Source organism: Nesoenas mayeri (genome assembly GCF_963082525.1).
Source record: "Nesoenas mayeri genome assembly, chromosome: 18".
Taxonomy (NCBI): Eukaryota; Metazoa; Chordata; class Aves; order Columbiformes; family Columbidae; genus Nesoenas; species Nesoenas mayeri.
This window is the reverse complement of record NC_137566.1, coordinates 3,619,087-3,643,314: the sequence shown is the minus strand read 5'-3', so window position 1 is coordinate 3,643,314 and position 24,228 is coordinate 3,619,087. Positions and strand designations below refer to the sequence as shown.

The following is a 24,228-nucleotide window of genomic DNA, read 5'->3' as shown; positions in this document are numbered from 1 at the left end:
TATAAACAGTTGTTTGTCCTTGTGACAACATTCCCCCTTTTCCCACAGCAGCTTTTTTCCCTCAAGTGCCTTGATCGTGGTCAAGCAGGTCAAGCAGACTGTCCCACCCAAAGCCCCTTTGTCCCCCGCTTGTTGAAGCCATTCAAACAATTCCAACAGCATCACAGCTCCTCTGAGTTGCCAAGTGCTGTGTTCACCTGGCTGTAGTTTGCCACACCTGCCCCAAAACTCGTCTCAGCGGCTGCCGTCACACTTGCTGTGGGCACCGGGGTCACATCCCAGCCGGCAGCTCAGCCTTCCCACCCTTGAACCTCAGAACCTGCGGGCGGCACCGTCTGGTCCTGGCAATTTGTTACTGCTCATTTCATCTGAACTTTCCGTCTCTCCTAAAACAGAGTCTGTTGAGCTCTCCATATGGAGGAATTCCTGTGTGACCCCCCCAGCAAACACATATGCACACAGTTCACTTGAGGCTTTTTCTGCTGAGACTTCAGACCCCCCTCTCCTGACTGGCAGTCTCTCTGCTCCCATTTTTCAAAATTACTTGTGCAAGTTCTATGACTTGAATGTTCTTCATATTCCATTTGCGTTACTTTTTTTCTTTCTGTCTGTTTGCTTTTTGCACATTTCACCTGCTAAATCTTACTCTTTCCATCTTCTGCATTTGGACACAAACTCAGTTACTCCACCAACATTCCACCCAGTGCTGTTGAATCACACCAGCCTCCCTTCATCCCCCCTCAGTTCTGTTTCGTTTGCTGCTGGCCCCCATGTGGTGTTTTACACTGGTTCCATGCCACCCGCAAGAAATTAAGTCTTATATTAATAATTGCCCCTTTTACCTTCACCAGCTTCATTTAAAACTAAATCACTACCACCGAGGAAAACTTAGACGTAAAATCCTACAGGTATATTAAAGGCTCAAATAACAAGATTTAAACACCTTGCAATATATTGTATTTGAGATTTTGTGTTCTTTAAGCCAGCCGTGATTTTTATCGGCTTGAATTGTGACCTATTGCCACCCGATTTTGCTATGACGGGGTATCTGGGAGGGAAGTATCGGCATCTCATGGTGTGTTTAGCGTGTGCACCCCTCGGTCACCTCGTCACGCTGCAGGTTCCTGACATGAGCTGGATTTACCACTTTGCAGCAGTGACACAAACATTTCTCCAGCCTCTCCCAAAGGCTCTGGAGGCCCATGGGATCCCTCTGGAACCATCCGACAGACATTCACCATCTCAACGTCAACCAGTGTGACCCACCAGCGGGGGCTCCTCCAGGCTCAGGAGCCCCAGCAGCTGCACGGGAGCCACGTGCACTCCTGGGGACACAGCGGCACGGCCGGGGACACGGCCGGTGACACAGCCGGTGACACGGCCCAGGCAGGACTGCGCTGGCCCGAACCGCCACAGTCACCCCCCAAAGCACACGCATCAGATCCACAGCGTGACAGGCACCACAGCTTAGAGACTGATGGTGCGAAGGTGCAACTCCCCCAGTCCCAACCCACCGCGCTTGTTCTCTCTCCGTGCTCTTCACAGCAATGAGCGCGGCCACGTTTTCCCCCAGAGGTCTTCTGGAGCTTCTTTTCCAAACTGACGTTCCTATCTAGGAAACCTGACTCATTAAGCCTTGTTTTGGTCCACAGGTGAATCAGGAGTGTGTGCAAACGCTTTGTGCTTCAGAGAACCAAGGAATAAAAGGTAGAGATCACAGTATCACAGTATGTTTGGGATTGGAAGGGACCTCAAAAGATCATCTAGTCCAATCCCCCCATGGAGCAGGAACACCCAGATGAGGTTACACAGGAAGGTGTCCAGGCGGGTTGGAATGTCTGCAGAGAAGGAGACTCCACAAGCCCCCTGGGCAGCCTGTTCCAGGCTCTGTCACCCTCACTGAGAAGAAGTTTCTTCTCAAATTTAAGTGGAACCTCTTGTGTTCCAGCTTGATCCCATTACCCCTTGTCCTATCATTGTTTGTCACCCAGAAGAGCCTGGCTCCATCCTCATGGCACTCACCCTTTATATATTTATAAACATTAATAAGGTCACCCCTCAGCCTCCTCTTCTCCAAACTAAAGAGCCCCAGCTCCCTCAGCCTTTCCTCACACGGGAGATGCTCCACTCCCTTAATCATCTTTGTTGCCCTATGCTGGACTCTCTCCAGCAGTTCCCTGTCCTGCTGGAACTGAGGGGCCCAGAACTGGACACAATATTCCAGATGTGGTCTCACCAGGGCAGGAGATGCAGGAAACATTTCAGATGGAGAGCATTGCAATCAGGTAAGTCCTTGAAGAGCTGGCTCATTCACTGCACAGGCTGCTCTGAGATAAATAACATGTACTCTAACCCTGTGGTTTTTAAATACTTGCCCATATGCACATATCCACGTCAGCCACGTTCCAGAGGGGAAAGGAGATCCTTTCCGAGAGCTTCACGCTCTGAAAAATGTTTGGCTACACGAAGCAGAGCTGCCATGTCCCAGTGGAATTTCCACTTTACAAAAAGGGAAGATCTCTGTAAGTCACAAAGATCTGCCAGAATCGTTGGAAAACCGTCCTGCAGGCAGTGACACGGTTCACCAAGTCCCCAGGACATCTCCAAGAGCCAAAATCCCTGTCACATCTCCCTCCTCCGGCACGAGGCCAGGCTGGAGTCACCGCTTACACGCTCAGGTCGGTACATGTGTCTTTTCTCCGAGCCCTTTCTGGATATCACAGCAACTTTTCATGCGCTCGCTGGTTTAACAGCCCCAAATCCAGGGGCACTTTCCCTCCCCTTTTCCAGGATCAGGGTCACCCCAAGAACCCACCTGCCCTGTTTCTGCAGCCCCTTTAGCTCAGGTCTCACCCCTCATCCCCTTCACCTCAAGAGGAATCACCTGTTGCCCCATTAGGATCTCACCTGCCACCTGCGTCTCATTTCTCATCGCAGCAACATTACAAACAGCAGGATTAACCATTTTCCCTGCTCGGTTTGGAGGAGTTTAAACGCTCCAAGTCTGCACTTCAGTTTGCTAAACACAATCACTGGTGAGACAGCGGAAAATCGCCACAAGTAGCAGCATTTTATAATAAAAAGGCAAGAAAAAGAGTCAATGCTTCTGCCCTTCTCAATGGATTACCTTGAGTTAAAAAAATATCCTTATGTCTCATTTTATATTAATCAGCAAATAATTGAAAGCAAATAATTGAATGTTCCTTAACAGGAACCCATTTCCCATTCCAGGAAAATGTGATTAGGTTCTGCTTGACTTCTTCACACGTAAATGTATTTTAGGCTGCCTGAACAGAAAAGTTGGAGTATAACCGTGATTTAAGAGTTGCAGCTCGACACTGTGCCCACCAAGCTGGAAGGTTCAGAAGGTCTGTGTCATTTCCCAAGATGCTTAAAGCAAAAGGACGAAAACCCATCCAAACACCGATAATTAAGCGCTTCCTGTGCGGATATTAGAAATATAATATTGGAAGTTCACAGTTCAATTTCCTAACCAACTGAATATAAGCAAGACCAATATTGCAATATGAAGTGGCAAAGTGAATCCTGCCTGAAAAATCAAATTCTTAATGGCTTTTACAAAAAGTATTTCAATACCTTATCTACTAAGCACTCTGAGAAAGGCTGTGTTGGGCATTCAGCTGCTTGTATTCTTCTATGGGGAAGCAACACTAACACCTGGCACTAAATCATCCATGTAGTTCTTCAGGAAATTCAGCTGATATTCCTTGTATTTCTAAGGCAAAAATGAAAAATAACTCCAGATTATACATGACAATATGTCTCAAAAGGAAAACAGGGGTGCAAGACAAATCCTCCTCCCATATTATTTTACTTATTACTACATTAAAGAAAAATGCAAAAAGTGATTCTTGGATTGACAGCACCTCGTTAAAAAAAAATCACAGAGTCCCAGAGTGTCAGGGGTTGAAGGGCCCTGGAAAGCTCATCCAGTGCAATCCCCCCATGGAGCAGGAACACCCAGATGAGGTTACACAGGAAGGTGTCCAGGCGGGTTGGAATGTCTGCACAGAAGGAGACTCCACAACCCCCTGGGCAGCCTGGGCCAGGCTCTGACACCCTCACTGAGAAGGTGAATGAATAAATAACTCTAATTACCAAATATGAGATCATTTAAACATATCTGCACATCGCTATAGTGTTTGCCAGGCTCGCAGGGAAGCCACGAAGGCAACCCCATCCACACAGCCGCTGCGTCCCTGAGCCTCCCTACAGCTGCGGTACCTGCAGCGCTGTCACGGACAGCGACTCCGGCTCTGAGAGCCGCAGCGCCTGTGGATGGCGGTGACACCCCTGGCTGTGCACACGGGTCCGCTGGGGAGCGATTTCCACGGTCCAATTGTGCTCTGAAAGCGGCTGGAAGGGAACAGGAGAAAACCAGAGAGCAGACAAGGATTCATTCCAACCTTTACTTCGTTTGCTCCCCCCTCCCCTTTGTTTGTTTGTTTTAAATATATCTTCCATGCAGAGTTCTGCGGAGCCAGCGCTGGTGTCCGAGCCGCCCCCGGCCCTGGCACAGCCACAGACACTTCTAAGCCACATGGGAGGAAAAGCTTTTGCTACATGACTTTTTTTTTTTGTCTTTTTTTGAAACTTTTAGGCCAACAACATGTTCTCATCTGAACATTACAGTTAATGAGTCCTATCAAGAATTTCTAACAAAAACTGTACATGAGTTTACAAACGTATTAACATATAAATAACGAGAAGCTTCCTGCCTGGAGCCTCCACAGTAGTCTTTTTGCTTGAGAATATAATACTGGAAGGGCAGACCCGATCCCTTTCCACAGCACCAGTCGGAGCTGGCTCAGTCCAGTCAGCCGTTCTGCTCAAGCATCACAGGGGTTTTATTTCTTCTTCAGTGCCTCTGGCTTCACGGAGCAGCCTGTCATTACTGTGCAAAAGCAAGAGTCCAATGCCTTTGAGAAGGAATCCTGCTGCTGAGAGGCCCGCGCCGCCCGGTCATCGCTCTGGTCCCAGCTCTTGCTGGAAGGTTCGTTTCTTCTCCCGACAGTGTTTCTTGTGAGCGGGCCAGTCCTTCTGCTGGCACTGCGACCCGCAGTACCGCGCTACCTGGCAGCGGCCGCAAATGTTGAATTCACGTAACTGGGAAGAACACGAGACAGCGTTAGCGAGCCCGCCCAGCGCCCCGACACCATTTCCCAAGCCAGTTTATAATTAATTCTTTTGCACTTAAAGACACAAACATCCCACCAGGAGCGTCAGAGCACCGACAAGTTTTGAAGTGATTGCACTTGTTTCATTTTGCAGTTGCTCTTGCGGAGTCATACTATGGCTTAATAGACAAAATATTGGAGCGCTTCACATTTGTTCTCACCCTGCGGCTGTTTTGCCAACCTAAGTTCTGTTTGCAACCACAAACACGTCCAATTCCGAGTGACCTCGAGGCCTGCACAGGCTCAGTCGTTGCCCAACAGAGGGTTATCCAGGAAGCTTCCATGTGCAGACCCAGATAAAAGGCAAAGCTCACTCTTCTTCAAATAGAGGGCATTTAAGACCATTTTTGCAAACGCCCAAAGAAAAAAGTGGAATGCAATGATTTTAGCCTACTCAGCATTTGGTAGCACAAAAAAATCCCTTCCTGTTAGGGGATAAGGACAAAACAGCACAGCCCTTGGACATCTCCCTCGTACACGTCGCTTTGTTTGATCTGCCCACAGCAAGAACCAGAAGCAGCTCTCCTCCCATCTCTCAACCAAGGGCCACTCGAATCCTCCCTCTTCTCAGGAAAGGTCAAACACATTATTTTTCAAAGCCTCTCACGCTGCTTCCCCATCTCACACAGCCGCTTGCCCACTCCTGGGTCCCACGGGGAACACGTCCCCCTGGTGTTTCATACACCCTGCGGAAATTAAACTCCTCCCAGCAAACCACTAGGTCATTCATTCTTCCAATTCTAAACTACAGCCTCTCAACCCAAAAGTCATCGCAGGGTCTGAAGCGTCACGCCAAAGAAAACCCGAGTTAAAAAGAATTACGGCTTTTAGCAACCGAATGGCACATGTAAAGCTTTACATTTGAGGGAGCAAAGCCCTGGACACACAGGGCAGCCCGAGTCATTACGTGCTTACTCTCAACTCTGCTGTACACACCTGCTTTTCGATCATTGTGCATGGGGGGTAGTGACATTCGTAGTATGTGCATGAGTTCTCCTCCTCCTCCACCACGTCCCCGTTAGCATTGTAGTATCGTGTCACATTCAGCACAGGGAACTGCTCTTCTATGGGGTCTGTAGGAAGCTGTTGGATCGCCAGCCAATACAGACTTTGTTCCCTGTAACAAAATAAAGTCTGCATCTGGTAAGTAAATTCATAACAAGCATACAGGGAAATTGACTCCAAATTAATAAACAGCAAATAGGGTTAACATTGTCTTTAGCCTGTTAAGCCGCAGGCTACACAACTCCTCAGATATTCCGTATCTTCAGGAATATCTTTAGGGTTGTTTCAGCCTAAATACAAAAAAGTTTAAAAATATCTCTCAAGATACATTGATATAAGGCAAAATTATTTCTGTGTAAATGACTCGAAGTCTGTTTCTTGTTCTTGAACTCCCAGAATCATTGGGAGCATCATTGAAGCACCATTGCCATTCACATCTCAACATCAGTTTAATAAGCTCTGAACATTCCCATCTCATGGGTGCTGCGAGTGTTTCAAGAGACGTGTCTTGCGTGATGTTAAACCCACCAAAAATGAACATCCCTGCATCACATCATAACTAAATCCATCCTGACGCTGACTTTAATGTGCTTTGCGTAACATCAATGCAATGCGGCACGCAGGAAGTTCCCACAGCCTCCTGGTGAAAGATCATGGAAGCTGATCCCAGAACCCACTTTGGTTCCAACTCAAAATACACCCACTGGCTTCTACAGGTTATGTTAGAACTTTGGTGCCTGAGGACCCAAGCACAAGCCCGTAAGATCTGCAGACTGAATCCAGCGTGCCCAGATGCCGCCGCTCGAGTGGAAGGGAATTCCAGTTGTTGTACTGCAGTGACAACATCTGGCACAGCAGGACCTCTACGTACTAAAACCAGAGGATCAGACGGTCCCTTCACAGCTGCCACGAACAGCAAGCACTGATTCCATTCCCCAGGTGAGGACACTAAGACATAGTGACATATAAGTAACCCAGTGCCAAGATGAAAATCGCTAACGGAAGGAGACACGATAATTTAAGATATTTTACCTTTGTTTACTGGAGATTTCTTCAGCTTTGGGTTTCCAGCCCCACGGAACGAGGCGCAGGTTGTCCAGGCGGTTGTCCACGGTCACCGAGTTCAGATGCACCACCTGAAATCCTGGGGCGATCCCTCCCCGGTGCCTCTCCCTGGAGGAGACAAAAACAACTGGAACGTCAGTGACGAACACGACACGTTGGTACAAGACAAGAATCACACTAATTCCACCTTCTGGTGTCACCGAAACAGTCGCCGTAAAGCCTGGATTGCCAACACGCTGCAGTGGCTGCTTCAGACCTACCAACTCCCAGAAGAGTCTTGTTCCAGGAGGTTATTGACATTATCAAATAGCGAAATCAAAAAGACAATCATGTTACATTTTAATTCTAAGCATATTGCAAAGAAAGTTCCAGCGACCACCGCTCTGGTTAGTGCACCTATGTAACTATTGTGTTCCACAGAGCAGACTTGAGAGGTGCCAACACCGTTTCATTATTCCAACAGGAAATTCTGTCAGACACATTGATGCAAGTTCGGCACTGGTATCACATCACAGTTTGTTATTTATGATAAAATGTCTCTTAACGAGCAACAGGACAGGTTTCACCAAGTATGCAAATGCTTTTTAGACTCTTAATTACGTGTAACGCATAGAAAGCCTGAAATGCCTCCACAACCGAGCAAGAGACATCGACCCAAACTTGCTCTGAACTATTATTATAATATTACGATAATATTATCATACATAATAATACTATTATGACAACAAGGACAGCTGCACATTAAAGTCCTACTGTGACTCTTCGCTTTTGCCTTCTAACAGTTTCATTTCCCACTGCACCTTTTTTCATCTCTCCTTTATTTCACGAAGTACCGAGCTCACTGTCAAGCGCCCTCATGCCTGGACGAGTTTCCGTATCACTTCTTGCGGGAATCCCCATCCCGCCCGAAACGCTTGGACAGAGATTGTGTGCCGGTGTGTTTGCTGTGCCCTGGCTGGTGTCAGAGAGCAGAACGGCAGCGACCGAGGACAACGCGACACCGACAGCACCGGCTGAGGGTACCCGGCGTTTCCTTCTAGAACGTCCCAACAAATATGATGGAACTATACACCTTGGGAAGAAGAAAGACGCTTGCAATTCACATATACCCCCAAACTTCCTAGAATGCGATGAGTGGAGTTCCCCTGGAGAGGCTGCACGCAGGCCCTGCTGAAGGGGCAGCTCTGCACCAGAACAGGGCACGGACACCCCACCAGAGAGCGTTCTGAGCCCAACAGAACTGGGAGAAGCTCAGCTTTGAAAAGGGCTAAAATCCTCCTTTTGAGGAGGAAAAAAGAGAAAGAAAACAAAACCTATACAAAAGCAACCAAACCATGGAAAGGAGGTGGCTGAAAGATCCTAAAGGAGGAAAAGCTGCTTTTGCGTTGACAAAGGGTAAAGGACATTGCGAACCCTGAGAGCTACAGCAGCCAACCCCCCTCACTTTGCACAAATGCACATTCATCTACATTGCTGACAGGTCTTATCTTACCTTAAACATGGAAATCGGGTCTTGCCAGTGATGGGTGAAAGTGTTAACACAACACCCCTTGGCAGCAATGCCAGAATTAGCACTAGCAAATTCAGGACGGTCCCGTTTCTCGGCATACAATCAATGAACCTTTGAATGAACAAGGATGTGCTACTCCTCTCCCTAGACCTTACACTTTAAAACCATGCAGCACGGACCATCTGCAGAAGTTAATCAGCAATGTGAGTGAAGGACGAGCTCATGGAAGAACCTGCGCTGTCCCTGCAGACGGGACAGAGAAGAAACGGCCTCGGCAACGCAGCCAACGCTGCTGCAGAGCCGGAGCTTCCACCTCCCCAGCACACCTGAGCTCCCACGAGATGCCAGGCAAAACACTTCAGCCTTTCCAGAGAATCAACTGGAGAAATAACTGGATGTTTTGTATCTCAGCAGCCAACTTGAGAAGCAAGACCGTAATAAAAGCGCCAAGTACAGACACCAGCAACTCAAGTCAGCTGAGCAGGTTACAGCAGTATGATGGTAAGTGCTCAAAAAAACCCAAAAATTAGGTGTTGGATGTCTTTCTGAACACACAGTGAGTGATACTGATGACTAATCCACTGCTGCTGTTCCCCAGGGAACATCACTACACCAGCCACAACACGGCGAGCTGGGGTTTCTATGCAGGGACCAGGGTGAGAAGACAACAGACTTATCCTGCGGGTCCCAACCAGAGGAGCTGACGGTCCATCCCGAAACACAACAGGCACGAGAGAGGCTGCTGGAAGCTCCTCCTGAAAGACTGTTTGGATTTGTCAATCAGTGGTTCCCATTTGGCAGCGCAGCTCACGCTCCGCAGGTCAACAGGAGCTTTGGGGAAGAGCAGAAGGTCTCTGGTAGCCACCGGATTCCTGCTGTGAGTGATGTACTATCTGAACTAAGACACCTGTTAACTGATTTTTTATTGCCTTTATTTGCAATAGCATCCAGCACAAGCCTACTCACTTCATCTTCAACCAGAAGCCACACTCAGGTTAGTTTTTTCAATGCGAGCTGATTTTGGGGGGAATGTCTGGACGAGAACAGTAGAATTCCCCTCCTATACCTGCAGTAACTCAACTTCTTTGTTTTTAATGTACCCAAGAAGCAAGGCTGGCACGGGGAAGAGTGGTGACTGCTACCGCCCGTCTCTCCTGCCTTCCAAAGGCTCCAAAACCTCCATTGCTCTTCCTCACAAAGGGAACGACCAGCCACTGAAATACATTTCTGCTTTGTTTTCAAAGCAGCCTCCAGCGCAGGGCACAACAACCCAACAGCGCGGCTGCTCTGCCTGCGAGGGGCAGCGAGGACACAGCACTGCAGGCAAAGGGCCTCCTGGGGTACATGAACCTGTGCTGTGTGAGCTTGGAATTAAACACCCCAGCAAAACCTGCGCCCTCAAAGGGATCAAACTGAACTCACGGAAACGCCGAAATACTTTGTATTTTCTAGTCAGAGAATTTGACTTCGCAGCTTCAGAACTACAGCTCGGGTTGCCTGGCTGATCACATCTTTACAGCTTTCAAAAATCCCTATTACACACAATCCCAGTTGTTTTAACACCAGCGCGCGCTAGAGTGACACAATCTGAATTACCTAACTGAACACATTAATTATTTCCTAATTTGAGTAAAACAAATCAGAAGAGGCGATGACTGAGCTGTGTAATGAGCAAACAACTGGCCAGTCACCATCAGCACAGCCTTCCAGAGTCAGCCGGAATGATTCTAAGATGCTGTCTAATGCCGCTTACAGACAATTATTACTGTGCGTGGTTCAGTTAGCAGCAGCCAACAGTGATTTATCCCACGTACTGTAGCCAACTTCATATAATTTTCACCCAAGTTATATGGGCAAAGGGATTAAACATTAACAGATGAAGGTTAAATTTCATACATAACGAGCAGATTGTAAATAATAATAATAATAGTTTCTGATAGTTTTCCCGTCTCCCTCCTCTTGTATAGAGGTAGAGGAAGAAGTAGTACCCTGGAACAATAAAGAAAGCACAGCTATATTTTGGGCATTAGGTATAGTTTATGGCACTGAATAGAAAAAGTGCTTAATTTCTCAAAAATTAATGCTCAAAACAGGTCTACAAAGAGCAATTTATTAGCTCAGTGGACGAACTAACTTCTCACAACTAAGTTGGCCTCTGAATCTAAACTGGCAGCTACACAGGACATTAAGCAACGATTCTTAAACTACGGAAAATAAAACGTAGCAGTTGATCTGAAGCACCATCAGCACCGCTTCAAGTTTTAAGTTCTCAGATGCTCCATCTCTCCCCAGTGCTCTGCCTGTTCTCACTGCTGCCAATAACACAGACCTCATTATGACAGCACAAAAAGAATAAAAGCACCTCAATTAGTCTTCATCTATCGAATGGAGCCAGTCCCTGGCTCTCCCACCCCTGAACTGAAGCTTTAGTAGCATTTCACAGATTTAAAGTGTCTATTTGGATAATACTTATCACTTTTTTCCCTGGGAATAACGTTTTTACAGAGACTCAGGTACCTGAAGCGCAAAACCAAAGCAGAGTAAGATCTACAGGCAGCCCCTGTGCTGGGTTTCCAACTGAGCGCAGCCACAACCCTCCTGAGAGGCCTCGCAGAGAAATAAACCTACAAGTGGTGGCAGCAAACTCCACCTTAGCAAACCCTGAAGGTATTGAGCTCTCCTTACGATACCTACCAAAGCAGCTCATGCAGGAGGCGGCCGGATCCCCTTCCACGATTTTTGTCGAACGCATAAGCAAATATTTTAGCACCGTTGCCATCAGCGTCAACCTCCATCCGAGCCTGGAGAGAAACGACAGCTGTGAGAACACCCAGCGGCGAGCGGCACAGCACACGCTCCACTGGGATATGGGACAACCCCGATAATTAACGCTTGTCCTTAATGGAATTTGAGCTGTTCCAAACCTCCCAAAGGAACCAACCAGCTCTGCTATTGTGTCTGAAGATGGGAAAGGTAAGAAAGAGGCTCCTGCCCTCTTTTCTCCACTCCACGGCAGAGGAGGAACATGCAAACGCAGCGATTTTGGGGGGCAAACGCGGGTTGGACTTGACGATCTCAGAGGTCTTTTCCAGCCAAGTTGATTCTGTGATTTTTGGGGACAAATGCGGCGATTTTCGGGGGCAGCGTTGCCACAGCTCTCAAACTTCTACCAGCAGCTCTGAAGCACCTGTTGAGCTGCAGGCACTAAGCAAAAGATGGTCCCTCCTCCAAAAAAGCCTTTGGCTTACAAGATTTTGTAACCAAGAGTTCTTTCTCTCTCAAAGTCTGGGTAGAACCCGCTCACCCTCTTTCAGTGGATGTTAAAAGCGAATATTATTTCTGGTCCCATAGTAAGTCGCAATAAAGTTTTTCTCATCTGAGAATGCAGAGTGAACATTTTTTAAGTTTCCCAAGCCAAATAAGGGAAAACAAACTACTGGTTCTCAAAAAGCATACAAAGAGAAAGCCAAAAACTACACAATAAATCAACTCATTCTGAACTAATGCTCATTTAAAACGGAAAAAGGCAACTTTTCCTGCTTGAAAGCATCCGCGTCGGTGTTTTGATAATTTCAAACGTTTTCCCTCCCGCAAAGCAGGAGCGGTGCGGGGCAAAGTGGGGCCAAAGCGCTTCACAGGCGGACAAACGCGCCGTTCGGCAGCCGGTGGGGCCGAGCCCTCCCGGGAACCGCGGCCGCAGAGCCGGGAAAGGCCCCGGGGCGGCGGAGGGAGCGGGGGCTGAGGGCCGGGCCGCGGGGGAGACACCGAGCGGGGAGTTGGTACCGCGGGTAAGAAGCCGCGCAGAACGAAGCGAGCGGCGCGGAGCGCGGGCGGGCCCGGCGGCCAGAAGCGGCACCGGGGGGCGGGGGGAGCCGGGCCCGGCGGGGCGGGGGCCGCTCACCTCGAAGGAGTAGCTCTCCACCAGCGGGATGTCCTGCTCGTCGATCAGCGTGTACTTGGTCTGGAACACACCGGGCCCGCCGTCAGCGCGGCCGCACGGCCCGGCCTTCCCGTACCCTCCCCGACCGGTGGCACCGACCGGCCCGCCCGCCCGCCCGCCCCCCCGCCCCGTGCCGCCAGCGCGGCCCCTCAGCCCCGCTCCCCAGCCCCGCTCTCGCCGCCCGCCCCCCCGCTCCGCCCGGCGCGGCCGAGCCCGGCCCGCAGCGCCCGGCCGCGCCCCCCGGCGCCCTCAGGCCGCGGCCGCGCCGCGCTCACCTTGCCGGCCACCCGGCCGAGCCGCACGATCCCCAGCTTGAAGTCGGTCATGGCGGGGCCGGGCCGGGGCCGCCGCCCGCGCTCGCCCCTCGGAGCCCGGAGCGCAGAGCCCGCCGGCGGGAGCCGCCGCTGCCACGCGCCGCCGCCTCGCGCACACCCGGGGGGGGGGCGGGGCGCCGCACCACCTCCCACCCGTGGCCTCCGGACCAATGGCGGCCCGCGCCGCCGGCGCGTCGCTCCTTCTACGTAGCCAGGTCGTCCAATCGGCCAGCGGCGCGGCGCAGGGTCACGTGGGGGAGGGGGGGAACCGCGCGCGGGAGCGGGCTCGGGCGCGGGCGGTGACGTCACGTTCGCGGGAAGCTTTGTGCCGCCAACAGTGGAGAGCGCGAATGCGGGGGGGCAGCGCTTAAAGGGGCCGCGTGTGTCCGCCGGCCGCCTCCCGCCTCCGCGCACGGCGGGGCTCGGCCCGGCCCCGGCACAGCCGCGCTGCCCGGCGGGCTGGCCACAGCGGCTGCGCAGCCCGTGGATCCCCCAGGGCCGTGGATCCCCCAGGGCCGTGGATCCCCCAGGGCCGGACTCAGCCGCAGCTCCCGTGGAGGGTTCAGGCCGCTCCGCAGCCCCCGGCGCTGCGCCTCCCGCTCCGCCGGCGGGGCAGCTGCTCAGTGCGCGGGTGCTGCTCGCTGTGCGGATCTGCGGCCGCCGGGGCTGAGCTGAGGGGCAAAACCTGCTGGGGGGGGTTCGGGGTGTCGTGTGGAGACACCAGCAAACCCGACAAACAGCCGGGGGGTCGCTGCAAACCGCCATAACCCCCGGCAGCTCCCGGGCACCCCGCAGCCGTGCTCGCTGGGACGGGTGTCGCTGCCAAAACTCGTGCAGAGACAGATGGGGACGCAAGGGAATGGCAGCAGATGTGCAGGGAGGGTCAGTGGGACATGAGGAAAAGGTTCTTCACCCAGAGGTGCTGGACACTGAACAGGCTCCCCAGGGAGGTGTCACGGCCCCAACCTGACAGTGTTCAACAAGAGACTGGACAACGTCCTCAGACACACGGGGTGACCTGTGGGGTGTCCTGTGCAGGGACAGCAGTTGGACTCCATGATTCTTCTGGGTCCCTTCCAGCTCAGGACAATCTATGATTCTGTGACCCGCTGTTGTGGTGAGGAGGGTCTCCAAAAATCATTTGTTCTTGCCAAATTTGATCCATCACACCACCATGGTCCTCACACGAGCAGCCTGGTTCTGTATTTCCATGATCTAATTGTGACTAACATCTAAACGACAATAAAAATCGCCAACCCTAGAAAGTTAATCCTTATTTCACAAAACTTGGGGAAAGGGGTTTGCAGAGATGTGCCGAGAGCTGCCGTGGTTTCCTGATGGACGTGTCGGCTGCCTCAGCACCCTGCAAGAACGCTTGGAACAGAGGGAATTCGACATGCAAATCGGCGGATAAAGCAGCCAAGGAAGGCTGAGTAAAGCAGCTTCCTATGTACAAAGTTACAAATCTCTAGGGCAGAATAGGACGACTGTGTCCTGAAGAACATGAACAACAAGTAAGGTGGGTTTAAACTGATGCTACAAGCGGCTAAATGAGCCAAACGTTAAATCTGAAGATGAACCTTGGGAACCTTTTCTGAGTCTTTCATCCCTGCGATGGGGCAGCCCCACAGAGGAGAAAAACGCCTTCAGGCTATGGTGGTGGAGCAGGGAATTAAACATGGAGCTGTTTGGAACAGCGCGTCATTAGCACCTCGACCCGTAAGATCAGGGGAGTTTCTAATTCTGCAAACGCTGCGTCCGCAGTTTGGGCACAAACCCAAACCCAACGTCTGTTCTGACAGCGAACCGGAGAGGTGAACATCCATAGCGTGATAGGCAACAGGAATTGTGTTCAGTGCAATAGCAAAGCAACTCCTTGAATTTGGAACTAAATATCTACGTGGTAAAAAGAATGTTTTGCTTTTTAAAGGGTTTGTGAAAAATAAATAAGATAAATAAAAAAGAAAAGAAAAATAAATAAGATCTCTAATAAGGTCAACTGGAAATTGGGGAAGGGAAGGGAAAAGGGAAGGGAAAAGGGAAGGGAAAAGGGAAGGGAAGGGAAAAGGGAAGGGAAGGGAAAAGGGAAGGGAAGGGAAGGGAAGGGAAGGGAAGGGAAGGGAAAAGGGAAGGGAAGGGAAGGGAAGGGAAGGGAAGGGAAGGGAAAAGGGAAGGGAAGGGAAGGGAAGGGAAGGGAAGGGAAGGGAAGGGAAGGGAAGGGAAGGGAAGGGAAGGGAAGGGAAGGGAAGGGAAGGGAAGAAAGGAAAGGGAAGGAAAGGGAAGGGAAGGAAAGGGAAGGAAAGGGAAGGAAAGGGAAGGAAAGGGAAGAAAAGGAAAGGGAAGGAAAGGAAAGGAAAGGGAAGGGAAGGGAAGGGAAGGAAAGGAAAGAAAGGAAAGGAAAGGAAAGGAAAGGAAAGGAAAGGAAAGGAAAGGAAAGGAAAGGAAAGGAAAGGAAAGGAAAGGAAAGGAAAGGAAAGGAAAGGAAAGGAAAGGAAAGGAAAGGAAAGGAAAGGAAGGAAGGGACATGCAGTGAATTAATAAACATGTACATTGCTCTATCAGGAGGTCACTTCATTTTTGATGACTGTGTGTTGCTATGATTGTGGCCATATATTTTGAAGAGAAAAGCCCAAGAGCCCATGGTACCACCCAAAATCTCGGTGTTCGGTGCTGCGGTGCCCAGACCCGCTGTGCCCCGGCTATGGGGGACCCGGGGCACCATGGTGTCACAAAACACCACTGTGAGGTCACCCTGCGGCGAAGGGCTCCCCGTGGGACCCGTTTACCAGCAGCCCTTCCAGCACTGGGGGTTATTCCAAGCTATACATGGGCACATAAGGCCATCGCAGCAATTGGAATCCATCATTTCAGCCCAGGCATCTTCCTCCATGCTCCAAACTCGCAGGATTTGTAGGACCAGCTCCGTTTTGGGTGTTTGCTGTCGGTACCATTGTACGTAGCTCGTGTGGGGACACCTGTTCTGCTCGGGGTACAGCAGAGGCAAGCGGTGGTTTTGTGCTGCCTGAGCCTCATTTCCAGCCAGGGCTTGTGCCTGCAGCTCCTCCAGAAAGCAGGTTCCTCCCTGCCTTTATGCCAGAAAAAACCTCCCTTTCCTATTTGGGCCCTTTTTCCCCATTTTGACATCCTCTGAACTTCCCATGTTGCCTCCTCACTGCAGTTCCCTGCCCTTGGGGACATTGCAGGAGGACACAGCCTCCCTGAGGCCACCAAAGTGGCAGAAGGTGATGGATGGATGGATGGATGGATGGATGGATGGATGGATGGATGGACGGACATCACCTTGTGAAGACCAGGGTGTCTCCCAGCACTGTGATCATCTGCTGGAGGGAACCAGGGAGCCAAATCCCTGCTCGTGGGGAAAACCGCACTGTGGCACTGGGCTGGGGGGCGGCCAGGGCTGAGGGACCTGGGGGGTTCAGCTGGAGAACAGGAGCTGAGGGGAGACCTTCTGATCTCTGAACTGCCTGAAAGGAGCTTGGAGCCAGGGGGGTCGGGCTCTGCTCCCCAGGAACAAGCGCCAGGAGCAGAGGAAATGGCCTCAAGTTGCGCCAGGGGAGGGTGAGGTTGGATGTGGGAACAATTTCTTCCCCAAAGGGCTGTGGGGCATTGGAACAGGCTGCCCAGGGCAGTGCTGGAGTCACCAACCCTGGAGGGCTGGACAGACGGACATGAGGTTCTCAGGACATGGGGCAGGGACAGGGGTGGGGGAATGGTTGGACTTGATGATCTTGAGAGTGTCTTCCAATCAAAATGTTTCTAGGATTCTAATCTATAACAAAATTCAGATTTTCTATCCTAACGTGTCATAACGCAGGAAGACATAAATCCCAAAGATCTGGCTTTTCAGGGCCTGTTTTGTCTCAGGGAAATGAAAACACTAATTGTCCTTAGAGTGCACAAATTACACCACCAGCGCAAAGGTCTCCAGGGAAGGGCTCAGCGCTTCTCAACGTCCCTTTCCCTCTTTTCTCCTGAAGGCGCAGGTCACCAGAGAGGGAAGAAATTTTGGCATCAGAGCACAAACATGGTTTCGAAGATGGAATTTCTATGTGGAATTAATGTAAGTTGTTACTATCTTTAACAAGCCCTTTGCCTCCTTTCTAAGAAGCCTGGCTTGGAAAAACATTAATAGTTGGCAGGGTAGCACCGTCCTTCCAAGCGCTGTGTTGCTTCCACCAGCGCACATGCCCTAAGGTAGCATGGGAAAGGTTGTGTATCCTGCCCCAAGAGAACTTCCCTGAAGCAAAATAAACCCTTTTTCCAATTATTTCCAGCACTGCCAAGTGAGAGAAAACCCCCAGTGTGAGTGGTGGTACCGAGAACAGCCCCAGGCGCCCCCGAGGCCGACGGCTCCTCAGATGCTCGGGGTTCACACCAAACTGGGGTCAGCACCAGGGTCAACAAATACTTTAAACGTCTTTAAACTAAAATAGCTGCCTAGAGGGGTGCTGCGGGCCTCTGCTGGGCCGTCCTGCCTCAGGGAACGTGCAGCTTGGTTGTGGAAGCGCTGCACAACTTCAGCTGAAAGGAGACCCAAGATCCGCCCAATGCCCAGCCAGGCCAGCCTTAGGCTGAGCTTAGTGTATCGCCCAGGGTGGGGTCCCACCGCATCCCTGTTGCAGCCTCTCACGGCTCATCACTGAGGATTATTTCCCCCTATATCTTACCAGCATTTGTTGCAAGCCGAATCCTTTGAGAGGTGGGGAAGGGACCAGGTTACAGAGCATGAGGAGCCACGTCCGGCCCTGGTTCAGAGAGCATCCCCACAGCGTTCCGGGTTGGGACGTGGTCAACTCCAAGCCACGGAATGAGAGTTGAAGGAATTAGAGGGTCTAGAGAACAACTCCTATGAGGAGCGGCTGAGGGACCTGGGGGGTTCAGCTGGAGAACAGGAGCTGAGGGGAGACCTTCTGATCTCTGAACTGCCTGAAAGGAGCTTGGAGCCAGGGGGGTCGGGCTCTGCTCCCCAGGAACAAGCGCCAGGAGCAGAGGAAACGGCCTCAAGTTGCGCCAGGGGAGGTTGAGGTTGGATGTGGGAACAATTTCTTCCCCAAAGGGCTGTGGGGCATTGGAACAGGCTGCCCAGGGCAGTGCTGGAGTCACCATCCCTGGAGGGTTGGACAGACGGACATGAGGTTCTCAGGACATGGGGCAGTGCCAGGGGTGGGGGAATGATTAGGCTTGATGATCTTAATGGTCTTTCCCAACCAAAATGATTCTATAAGCATCTGTGATTTCAGCCCTGTTCCTGTTTTACTCCCTGGTTGCCTCAGAAAAAGGCCCTTCAAACAGCAGGAGAAAAAGCAAACAGAAGAGCAAAGTCACCGACTCTCCCGCTCTCCCCTTCCATCAGCGGACGAGGCTGCAGGACACCCACACTGCGGGTCCAGGGACAGACAGACCCGTAACAGTTTGTGGGCAAAACCTCGTGGGTTCTGCAGGAAACTGCAATTTCTGGAGACACCTGGGTCAGGTTTTGGTCACTTTTGCTTTAGGAATGAGGGTCCAGCAGTCACAGGTCAGGCTGTACTGTAGCCCTGGTGTCTGCCATGGCTGTTTGAGTTGATAAAAACTAATTTCTCTTTTTATTTGTCCTGCCTTTCCCTATTTTACTACAGCCAGCCTACAATGTCTGCGGCCCCCGGCTCGACGGAGCAATGTACCCATCGTTCATCAGGGAAGAAAGGACAAGACTGGAAATTCTAAGAAATCGTAAATGCGGTCAGCCCAAACTCCTCCACTTACACACGGAATCACAGATGGTTTGTGCTGAAGGGCCCTTCCCAGCTCCCCAGTGCCCCCCCTGCCATGAGCAGGGACATCTGCACCAGCTCAGGTTGCTCAGAGCCCCGTCCAGCCTGGCCTGGGATGTCTCCAGGGATGGTTCATCCACCACCTCTCTGGGTACCTGGGCCAGGCTCTCACCACCCTTGTGGGGAAGAATTTCTTCCCTGTACCTAAGCTAAATCTCCCTTCTCAGTTTAAAGCTATTGTCCCTTGTCCTGTCGCTACAGGCCCATGCAGCAGTCACCCTATGCTACGCTGCCAGCCCGGCCTTTCCCCAGAGATCCTGGCAACTCACTTCTGCCCATGGGCTCAGTTTGAAATTACAGAGCTGTTGCTTCATAAAATGTCTCAGACAGCAGGACCGGGGCAGAAAACAGCCGCGATTCGCAGTTTCGTTTGGCTGGCCTTGATGCTGACCTGGTGTTTTGGACCTTAAAAGGACAGGCTGGGGACTTCTCTTTCCCCAGGGTCCACCTTTGTGCAGTTTAACTTGTGTGACCAGGAAGGGCTTTAATGGGAGTGGGGCAGGTGAGAAATGGACGCCTTGTCAAAGCAGCAAATTTTATTAAATCACATGGAAATACAGGGGATTCCCAAAGATCACAATGTAGATTTTGTGCTTCACAAGCAGTATGAAATACATTCCTAGAGCACGATGCTGCTGCGCGTCAAGAGGCAGTGCCGAAGGCTCAGCCCAAGCCACACTCCTGGCTTAAGCTAGAGCAAACACAGAGGTCTGATTTCACCAAACCAGCTCAGAATTACTCTGTGTCCAAGCAAACTTCAACCGCAGCCGCTGAGGAACTGCGGTGCCAAAAGGTAACACATCCCTTGTGTGTACTTGAGAAAGCAGCATCACTACAGGTGCTCAGCTCCTCCCATGCAGTTTGGCCCGGGATTTATTTGGAGGTTTATTTTGAGGTTTTCCTCTGGGGCCATAAGTATTCTGTGAGAATAACTGTTGAGAGCTTTTCTGAGACCAAGGCTCATACAGTTCAGCATCTTGGGAACTTTTTGGTCCCCTTTGCCTTTGAAAAAATGGACCTACATTAATATTCACAACCTCTTTTTTCCCAGGACACTGTTAGCACTGAAGTAAACTGTAGTCATAATGCTGGTGTTAACAGGGTTTTTAGTAATACCTCAGTCAGCTCAAGTGTTCTTATTACGGGGATAATTTCACTTCTAACGGAGCTTTCTGCAGCTTGAAAGACCACACGTCATCCCATGTGCTGTGCTGCCCCAAGGGAAAATCCAGCCCCTGCTGGAAACAGAACAAGGTTTCCCCAGATCTTTGAAGAACGTAAGCTCTACCCACCCCCTCCCAGCTGCACCACGGAACAGCCACACAGAGCTGGCAGGTGGGAGAACCAAGTGCCAAATACTGTGAAATACAATATCGAGCCTGGAACATGCAGGAACCTCTCCAGAGGTTAAACAGGTGGATGGGCTGGAGCTCATAGCCTTGCTGGAGATCCCAGAGATGGTGATTGCAAGGCCAAGAGTGTTGCCAAAAAAGCTCGTTTTCAAGAAACAAGACACAACCTTCTGCTCTTTGATCACTGTGCTTTTCAATAGCTGTACTGATGTCCCCACCCCAATCCAGAATAGACACAGAGGCCTCTTACCAACAAGTCTGCTACCCTAAGCAATCAGGTTGTCTTTCCTTCAGGAAGAGGGTCAGTAGGGCAAGCTCCTTTTGTATGTGAGCAGCAGGTCAGGCTGGCACTCCTGCAAACCTGAAACCACAGGAATAGTCACTGCTAAATACAAGTTTTGTGGCTCAGCCATGTTTTAGGGTGCATTCCTCGACAAGCAGTAGCACTTGATTTGGTCATGGAAATACCAACTGAAACACTTGTGTTATTTTCAGAGTGTACACCAGGACCTGGAGCATACGATGTAGACAGAGGCTATGCAGCGATCCTTCCGCGCTCCATCAGTTTCACCATTATAGGAGTCAGGAGACATAACATCAGGCCCTTCACAACTTTCTGAAGCAAAGAGGGTCCCAGGATTTCACCTGTAACCACGGGACTTACTCCATCCAGTGATGAAATAAGCACATAAGCAACTCAGCTCAAGAACTGGCGTGTGTCCCTGTCCTGTCCTGGCTGCTGAGGGGAGCTGGAGCTGTTAGTGCAGTACCTGCTGCTCTCAGACCTGCACATTGGCCCCGACAAGGACAGAGCTCACAGAAAACCCACTCAGCCATGTTTGCCCTTTGTGGCACATTTGCAAGCACTGGCTTGAGGCAACTCCATTTCTCTAAGCTCAGTGTTGCTGCAAACCAACAGCTTCAGGGCAGCAAACGGGAAATGAGCATCTTCCAGCTTAGCAGATTCAGTAAGAACCATCCCCTTGTTGATACAGAGGGCAGGTGCTCCCCAACCAAAACCCACCACTCACAGCACAAATGAAGCAACACTGCAGACAACTGGGTCTTTTATTAAGTATTTAAGGTGCTACAAAATACTTAAGGAGCCTTCATATGGCATCTTCTTCCCTGCAGTCTTAGCTCTGTTGAAAGAAGTAAACACAGCTCGTTAGCAGAGTCCTTAGGAAACAGCCCAACACAGGTTCAGTCACAGATGGATACTCACAGCTGGGCACTCCATCGCACCATTATTGATGTCATCGATGATGTCATGTGGGTGCCTGCCATCGATGCTACAGCCCACAGACTGGGCAGTCCCCAGAATCTCCTTGATGGTCCCTGCAGCAGGAAGACAGAGCCTGTCAGTGCTTTACCACAGGAAAAACACCCAGAGAACTCAATTCCTCACACCCCTCAGCTGTCCCTCCCTCTCTTGAGGTTTCCAGGCTGTACCACAGGGGACATCACTAAGCCAGGTCTAGTGCACTGGTTTCCAGGGAATACACCAGGAAATACCACGTGTACCTGTCACCACCCCGCACAACCTTCCCCAGAAGGTGTGAGGGGGCTGCTCAACCCCAGCCCAATACTGTCCACGTGGTACTCAAGGCCCAGGCCACACAGGACCCAGCTCAGGTGCTGAGGGCAAGGGAGGACTCTGTGCAATCCCATCAACTTACCCGAGAGCTCCCGGGCCAGTGATCTGTGCCGCATCTGCCGCGCAATGTTCACGACCTCGTCAAAGCTGATGCTGCCATTGTGTTTGACTGTGACAGAAAGCAACGGCACCAGTCAGTGTGTGAACACTGAGCATTCCAGCTCCTGTGCTTTGTTTGGGAAGCACCACTCAGACTCTACAGCCACAGGGAAGCCGCCATCAGCACACGCCTGTTCCCAGGGCTCAACACAAGCCACCCACGAGAAGAACAACTCTGTGTCATGAGCCAGCTCACCTGTGGCTGCTCTGCCCCATTTCCAAGAAACCCAGCTCTGCTGGCACTCAAACTGTCTGTACTGACACTAAGGGAATTCTCACAGCCCCAGGCACCTCATGGCCAATTTATGATGATTAATTCAGCTGCAGGCACCTATCTCTCCTTTTCCCACCAAATCACATTCAGAACCAAACCCAGATGAAAACTTACTGTTTTTCTGCTTCTTCCTATCACGAGGAGGCTCCTTCAGGGCTTTGATAATCAGAGCAGAGGCAGAGGGAACAACCTCTATCTAAACAAAAAGAGATTCATTTTTCCCCCTCCATGCAGAATGACACTCCACCAAGCACTCAGTGCCTGCAAAGCCACAGCACGTCCATTTGGGTTATTTTGTCGGGACACAAGGCTTTTTTGTGACACAGCAGCTTGTTCCCAGCCTTTCGGCACAGGCCTCCCCACAGCCAGAGGAGAACTGCTTCCTGGGCTGGGCTTCCTCTCAGCCACCACTGGAATATACCGGCCACTGAGTCAGGACAGGTATAGTGGCGGGTGGCTGCAGGACCTAGTGAGGAAGCACTTTGTATTTCTGCATTGCTTTAAATGATATTTTCTGGTTAAGTGTTCTGTAGCAGGAACAATTCATCTGCACATAAGCACATCATAGAATCACAGATGGTTTGTGTTGAAGGGACCTCCCCAGCTCCCCAGTGCCCCCCCTGCCATGAGCAGGGACATCTTCCCCAGCTCAGGTTGCTCAGAGCCCCGTCCAGCCTGGCCTGGGATGTCTCCAGGGATGGTTCATCCACCACCTCTCTGGCCAACCTGGGACAGGCTCTCACCACCCTCAGGGCCAACAGTTTCTTCTGTCTACCCTGACTCTTCCCTCCTTTAGTTCTCTTTTACACCTCTTTCCATCACTGACAGGTTGGGAAACTCTAGCCCGCTGACCCCCAGGCTGCACAAACACCCCCCCAGATTTGAGCTAGAGATGCTCAGAGGCTCATGCGGGTGTTTCAAGGTCTTTCCCAGAAGACCCCACACAGTCACTGTGTGGAACTCATTTTATCCACCTCGGAAGGATGAAGGGCTGAGTCGACCCTGCCGGGATTTTGGCTCGTGGTTGGAGCAAGCAGAGCTCGCCTGTGCACGACGCTTGCACCACGAAGCCATCCCTTGTGGCGTTGGGTACCTGCGCTTGCCTGTTCTGGATGGTGAGCTTCACAGTGATCCTCAGCCCCTTCCAGTCACCTGTGGCCTTGGCAATGTCATCACCGACCTTCTTGGGGGACTGAGAAGAAAGCACAGGTTACTGTCAGGAAAACCATCGCTTGAGTCACAGTACAAGACCCCCATTTTACCGGAAACCCCAAGCCCACCACAATTTCTTTTGCTGTGTTGCAAAATTGCTAAAAAAAGCTTTTTCTCCTCAAGCCACGTGGCAATGGCACCCACGGCCACCGGGGCTGCCCAGGATTTGCTTCAACCTGGTCCACCGCCTCCCACCCGGCAGCGCCCAACTCGTCCCTCCCCGCCTCAGCCCAGCGAGGCCTCCGGCCAACCCAGGAGCCGCCCGCGGTTCCCTCCACCCCGGCCCGATGCCGCGGAACATACCAGACCGAGCGGGCCGATCTTGGGGGCCAGAGCGGAGGTGGCGCCGACCTCCCCGCCGGTGCAGCGCAGGTACACTGTAGGCACAGCACCGCCCGTCAGCCCCGCTGCAACGGGCCCGGCCGCTCCCACCCGCCCTCACGGCCCAGCCCGGGCCTCTCCCCGGCCCGATCCCGCCCGCCTCATCCCCGCTCCCGCCGCCCTCACAGCCCGGCCAAGGCCGCTCCGCACCCCGCTCCTGCCGCCACCCCGGCACGTACCGACTTTGATCTCGTTGGGGTCGAATTTGGGCGGCATGGCGGCGGCGCGGGGCGCGGATGGCGGCGGATGCAGCGAACACCACGGCCCAGCGCGGCGACGGGCAGAAAGAAACCCACACGCGTCCGTGCGGCTGATATACCCCCCGAGATCTCGCGAGATGACGGCGCTGCGCGGGCCCCGCCCCCCGCCGCCGTGCAGGGTAGTGGG

At 51.7% G+C, this 24,228-nt stretch overlaps 2 protein-coding genes across 3 annotated transcripts; both read right to left on the bottom strand.

The window, feature by feature from the left end:
• Positions 1 to 4,216: 4,216 nt before the first annotated feature.
• Positions 4,217 to 13,136, bottom strand: ZMYND19 (zinc finger MYND-type containing 19). The gene is made up of 6 exons (XM_080355892.1): positions 12,994 to 13,136; positions 12,680 to 12,739; positions 11,473 to 11,579; positions 7,236 to 7,376; positions 6,135 to 6,315; positions 4,217 to 5,127 (listed from the first exon to the last, which is right to left on the bottom strand). The coding sequence occupies exons 1-6, from the start codon at positions 13,042 to 13,044 to the stop codon at positions 4,984 to 4,986; spliced, it is 684 nt and encodes a 227-aa protein (XP_080212018.1). The 5' UTR covers positions 13,045 to 13,136; the 3' UTR covers positions 4,217 to 4,983.
• Positions 13,137 to 21,268: 8,132 nt separating this feature from the next.
• On the bottom strand, positions 21,269 to 24,155 carry RPL12 (ribosomal protein L12; the record flags this gene model as incomplete). Of its 2 annotated transcripts, XM_080356104.1 has the most annotated exons (7): positions 24,021 to 24,155; positions 23,764 to 23,837; positions 23,342 to 23,440; positions 22,363 to 22,444; positions 21,898 to 21,984; positions 21,444 to 21,556; positions 21,269 to 21,360 (listed from the first exon to the last, which is right to left on the bottom strand). In XM_080356104.1, exons 1-7 carry the CDS (start codon positions 24,055 to 24,057, stop codon positions 21,355 to 21,357), a joined length of 498 nt encoding a protein of 165 aa, XP_080212230.1. In that variant the 5' UTR covers positions 24,058 to 24,155. The 2 variants fall into 2 exon arrangements, with proteins under 2 accessions (XP_080212230.1, XP_080212229.1); XM_080356103.1 differs by lacking the exon at positions 21,269 to 21,360 and having other exon boundaries at positions 21,426 to 21,556.
• Positions 24,156 to 24,228: the final 73 nt, after the last annotated feature.